Raw genomic sequence first — 6,000 nt, 5'->3', positions numbered from 1 at the left:
AAAAAAAAAAAAAAAAAAAAAAAAAAAAAAAAAAAAAAAAAAAAAAGGTTACAATGTTGAGTCACATTGCACTTACAGTCAAATAAAGCCCTGTATCCCACCCCACCACACACACATCCATAAAGCACAGGTCTTTCCAGTCCAGTACTTGAGCCTAGCTTGCTCAGCCTTTCAATTAATAAATGATTTTTTTTTCAAACTTAGATACAGGTTTCTCTCTATTAAATGGCTCCACTCTTATTTCTGCCAACCACTTGTAGGACAGTCTCTAGTACTGTACAATGTGCAGATTTGATTATGCCTGCCTTTTTTTTTTTTTTTTTTTTTCTTGAGACAGGGTCTTACTCTGTCACCCAGGCTGGAGGGCAGTGGTACAATCTAGGCTCACTGCAACCTCCTCCTCCCAGGCTCAAGAGATCTTCCCATCTCAGCCTCTTGGGTAGCCGAGACCACAAGCGTGCACCACTATATCCGGTTAATTTTTGTATTTTTTGTAGAGATGGGGTTTCACCATGTTGCTCAGGCTGGTCTCCAACTCCTGGGCTCAAGCGATCCTCCTGTCTCAGCCTCTCAAAGTGCTGGGATCACAGGCGTGAGTCACTGTGTGCAGCCTATGCCTGCTTTCTATATTTTTGTTCAGTTTGTTAATAAAAATGGAAATGAGATAGAGAAGAACACAAAACCATTTGGATTATGGTTTTCTAAAAAACTGTATACGTAAATTAACCCTGCCTGGGTGATTTGAAAGTGATTAAAAAGAAAATAAATTTCAATTGTAAGTACTCTTTTCCTCACATCAAGAGAGCATGACCGCCCCTTTCCCCGGTCTATTTTCTGCTTCAGCTTAGTTTTTATGCATCAATGTTTTACATTTTAATAAAAATTCTGTTCTCTTACCTATATTCATTTCTTGGCTCCAATTACTCCAGAGTTTGTCATCCTCATAGCATAACTTATTTGTTTTGACTCTTATTCTGACTGTGTTCAAAGTATCAGGAAGAACACCAGGGACCATGAAACAAGATGTATTCTTAGGCATAAAATAAAAATACACAAGGAATATTACCAGCTTATTCTTTTTCACTGTTATTGAATCATAATATAATTATCTGCCAAATTCTGTCTATGATTAAGACTTGGATTGCAATTCAAATTATTTTTGACTCTTAAAAAAATTGGCAATAACTCATGGAACAAAGTAATTTGTTTTTCTCAAAGCAGCTCATATTTATGCTATGCTCCACCCCCAACTGCTGTAAGTCTAAGCCCAAATAGTTAATGTTGAATTTACTGACCTCCACATTTCTCTCAAATTCTGGATTCTGACATTTAGCCTCTTGGACCTTGAAAATAAAAATAAATAAACAAACTAATGAGTTCTAAATGTTTAAAAACCCATTTTCCATCACTTAGTCACTTCTAACAAGCTTTCCTTTTATCCTATTAAAAGATGATCAAGAACAGTGAAAAAAGGTTGGTCTTTAATAAATGGTGCTGGGTCAATTACATATGCATATGGAAAAACAAAAGAATCTTGACCCCCTACCTCGCACTACTCACAAAATCAGTTCCTGATATACTGCAGATTTAAATGTGTAAGATAAAATAAATTAATAAATACATAACTATAGCAAGCTTTTAGATGAAAACATAGACTATCTTAATGACCTTGAAGAAGGGAAATATTTCTTAAACAAAACCAAAAAAACCTCCCATATTAACCATAAAGGGAATTTTAAAATAAAGTCATCTATATTAAAATTTAAAACTTTTGTTGATCAAATGACACCTTATTAGGGAAATAAACAGGCAATGCATAGAGTGTGAGAACATATTTGCAATTTCTGACAAAGGACTTGCATATATATTTTTTCTTACCCTACTAACTAATAAGGCAAAGACAGAAAACCCAATTTAAAAAAATAACTGGCAAAAGACTTGAACAGGCACTTTACAAGAGGATAAGCAAGTTGTGAATAAACATCTGAAAAAGTGTTCAACATCACTGGTCATGAGAAAAATGCAAATTAAATCCACAAGATAACAATACACACTCTTACCTGACAACAACAAGTGTTGTGAGAGGATATGAAGCATCTAGAACTCACAATTTCTGCTTAGTAGTGTAAACTGACACAACCATCTAGGAAAACTGTTATTATCTGTTAGAGACAATCATATGTAACCTTATGACCCATGTATGCCTATATAAATGCCCCACACAAATGTACGCACATGTGTACCAAGAGACAAGTATGTGAATGTTCATAAAAACTCCATTCATAAAACCAAATTGGAAACTATCCAAATGTCCATCAATGGGATAATAGATAAAGTATGGTATATTCACACAATGGAATGAATGTAATGAGAACATACCATCTACAGCTATAAGAAACAACATTGGTGAATCTCATAAACATAATGTTGAGTGAAAAAAAGGGCAAACACAAAAACGTACATTCTGGGCCAGACACAGTGGCTCATCCCTGTAATCCCAGCACTTTGGGAGGCTGAGGATGGTGGATCACATGAGGCCAGGAGTTCTGATTGGTGAAACCCCGTCTCTACTAAAAAATTAAAAAAAAAAAAAAAAATAGCCGGGCGTGGTGGCGCATGCCTGTAATCCCAGCTACTCCGGACACTAAGACAGAAGAATCACTTGAACCCGGGAGGCGGAGGTTGCAGTGAGCTGAGATTGTGCCACCGCACTGCACTCCAGCCTGGGTGACAGAGCAAGACTCTGTCTCGGGAAAAAAAAAAGAAAAAAAAGGAAAGAAAGTACATTCTCTATAATTCCATTTATATAAAGTTTTAAAGTAGCAACAAAATCAATCTATGGGATTAGAAACCAGGATAGTAGCTGCTCTTCGGGAGGATAGCAACTGAAGGGGATTATGAGGGGGCTTCTGTGGTGCTGGTTACATAGGTGAAAAATCATTTGTGAAAAATCATTGAGCTATAGGTTATGATTTGTATAATTTTGATTGTGTATTGTACCGCAATAAAAACTTCTAAAAAAGAGACAGGGAGCGAGAAACCAGTGTCCCTTGTTGAGAGTATAAGATATAAAACGTGACTGGGTTGGAGAAAAGAAAGTGTAATGCAAAATTCTCCTCCACATAATAAAAGTCACTTGCTGTCTAATGTAAAGAGAATACTAATTTCCTTAAATGCAAGTATTTCCAAAATGGAGTAAAAAACACATGAAAATCTGTTTGCTTAAATAGTCAATTTCTATCAAAGAGATGTTTAAACTTGGAACCAAGACCAGAACACACAGCTAGTATTTTTGACATTTAATGTCATTCACTAAATAGTTCCTACCAGCATGTGTGAAGAGCTGAGAGGCCAAGCAAATGATGAAGGGACATCCTTTCAGTATTTCATACAGGGGTTGAGAAAAAAAAAAAAACCCACTCAGGGGGCTAGTATACCCTATTACTGGCCATTTAGAATAGTAGACCTGTTGGGGAATCACAAGCGTCAACTACCAGTTGAGGGATCAAGTTGCAAATTGATGTCCCTCCTCCCCTGGACCATCTCCCATATACAGAAATTGCAAACTTGGCGAATCAACCTATAGATTTAGGTCTCTAGGTTCTTGTTCAAATGTAAATCCCCCTGCATAGTTTACTGGCTATTCAGAGACCACTAAAAGAAGGAAAGTCAGGGCACCCAGAAGATAGTTTGCTGGGAAGGTTGAGGGGTGGGGGGTGGTCAGAGACAAGTTGTTCCTTACTTCATAATTCTGTCATGAGCTACCTCTAACCATAGCCCCCATGTGATAGTACCAGTTCATGTTCCCACTTACTTCCCCCTCTTAAGTGTAACACCAGACAAAATAATTCCTCCAAAAGGAAAAAAAAATTCTAAGCAGCAGAGCTCAAAATCTGTGAGCACACAAAAAACTGATGACATTCTACATCTGCTAGGAGACAGAACATTAAACTCAAGTGTACAGAGTTAATTCCAAATAGAAAATAGTTCTGATATAGGTAGATAACTTCTATAGTGTATGTGTTCTCTTCAGTTCAGAAGTTTGTAAAAAAAAAAAAAAAAAAGTAACTCAATTCAATAATAATATATTAAATGATGATTATGCACATGATGTTATGCTAAGTATTCTTGGTCAAAGTTAAATACATGGAAACCAACCAAACTTTGAAGTGTTACTGAATTATTAGCTGTGTGGCTTGTAGCAAGTTACTTAACCTCTCTGAGTCTTAGTTTTTCAATAAAATATAGGTTAAAATAGTTTCTATTTCATGGGTTGCTATGAGCTACTGTATGAAGAAGCACATAGAAGTGCATCTTTGTAGCACTCCATAAACACTTAATGAATGACAGCTATTGCTGTTAAGAGGAAGTATTGAGGTGGTGTCTAGTGGTTAAGAATCTAAGTTTTAGAGTTACAACTTTGGTTAAATATTGATTCTACCACTTATTAGAAATGTGACCTTAGGAGTAACTAAGTTTTCTTATCTGTAAAATGGAGGCAAAATAACAGGACCTAGATCCTTAGGATTATTGTGAGGATTAAATGAAACAATTCAGATATAGTGCTTATTAAGATACCTAGCACATAGTAATCACTTAATACATGCTAGCTGCTATTTAGTAGCAGGAACAGCACAAATTAGACAGCACTCGACTCTTTCCTACAGGAGTCTATATTTTCTTTCTTTCTTTTTTTTTTTTTAAATACCAACTTTTAAATTCTGAGGTACATGTGCAGGGAGTGCAGGTTTGTGACATAAGTAAATGTGTGCCATGGTGATTTGCTGCACAGATCAACCCATCACCCAGGTATTAAGCCCAGTATCCATTAGTTGTTCTTCCTGATGCTCTCCCTCCCCCGCCATACCCCCACAGGCCCCAGTACGTGTTGTTCCCCTCCATGTGTCCATGTGTTCTCATCATCCAGCTCCCACTTATAAGCGAGAACATGTGGCATTTGGTTTTCTGTAGTTTATATTTTCAGTGGAGAGAAAATGCATCCATGTGATAGGTTAAACAGCAGAAAATAATTGAGTGGCAAAATGAATACTATCTCGGGATTTCAGACATGCATCTCAGGATTTCAGAAAGGAGAGAACAGTAAAGACTGGAGTAAACAAGTGCATTTCAGTTTTCTGATAACTGCTTTTGTTGTAAATTCAAGCACCAAACCCCTTCCACATGGAAGCCCTTAGTTTTTTCCCTTTGCTGTATTTCCTGGGGCACTTAATTTCTGGTACTAATAATGATTATTATATTTCAGCAGAAGGATTCATAATGCAAATGCCCAGAAGAGCATTTGCTGTTCTGTTCTGCTGTGAACTTGGTCACTCCCTCTGGAGTTGGAATTACAGCCTGTCAACACTGGCTTATTTTAGCAAGCATTTTGAAAGTTCCATGACAAGCTGAAACAACTGGACCAAGGAATTTACCCACGTGCGAGATGCTAGGCTCCTTTAAAAGCCAATATAAAACACTTCACTTCTAACCTCCAAAGCTCAAACACACAAAGGGTCCAGGCAGGTAGCAGACAAGTGAGTGGTGCAGTCTTCATGGTCCTAAGGCGCCATCTTATGGACATACACTCTTAAGGTACTATGATTTAAAATCTGGGCAAAAAAATTCAAATCTAGTAAACAAAGAAACAAACAAATCACGACTTTGTGATCCAAACAAAAAAAGTGTGAGGCCCTAGTTTGTGACCTTTACCCTAAAGCAGAACAACTGGACTGATGTCCTGAGATTATAGCACATTCTGGTCAGTGTCCTACAGGACCTCTAATTAGCATGTTCTGCATTTGATTCTGAATAGCATACAGGCACATAATCCAACAAATATTGACTATTCAAATCTGATTACTTTAGTTGCCACAAACTCCAAGAAAACAGAATGGTATTATCAGAGCCTCCAAAGTGTCCGCATGATCTGATGTCTGCCTATTGCTTAGACATCTCTTCCTGCTACATTTTGACCACACCACCCACCCTTCTTTCTGGTCT

At 37.2% G+C, this 6,000-nt stretch overlaps 1 protein-coding gene across 1 annotated transcript in view; it reads right to left on the bottom strand.

The window, feature by feature from the left end:
• IL13RA1 (interleukin 13 receptor subunit alpha 1) overlaps positions 1-6,000 on the bottom strand; it is a 65,887-nt gene that overhangs the window by 25,956 nt on the left and 33,931 nt on the right. The window contains exons 7-8 of the mRNA XM_025372720.1: positions 1,296-1,343; positions 898-1,030 (exon numbers count right to left, since the gene is read on the bottom strand). Coding sequence (XP_025228505.1) covers positions 898-1,030; positions 1,296-1,343 — 181 coding nt within the window. The remainder of the gene's footprint in view (positions 1-897; positions 1,031-1,295; positions 1,344-6,000) is intronic.

This window comes from Theropithecus gelada, chromosome X (genome assembly GCF_003255815.1).
Source record: "Theropithecus gelada isolate Dixy chromosome X, Tgel_1.0, whole genome shotgun sequence".
Lineage (NCBI taxonomy): Eukaryota > Metazoa > Chordata > Mammalia > Primates > Cercopithecidae > Theropithecus > Theropithecus gelada.
The sequence above is the reverse complement of the archived record's forward strand: the minus strand, read 5'-3'. Positions and strand labels throughout refer to the sequence as shown.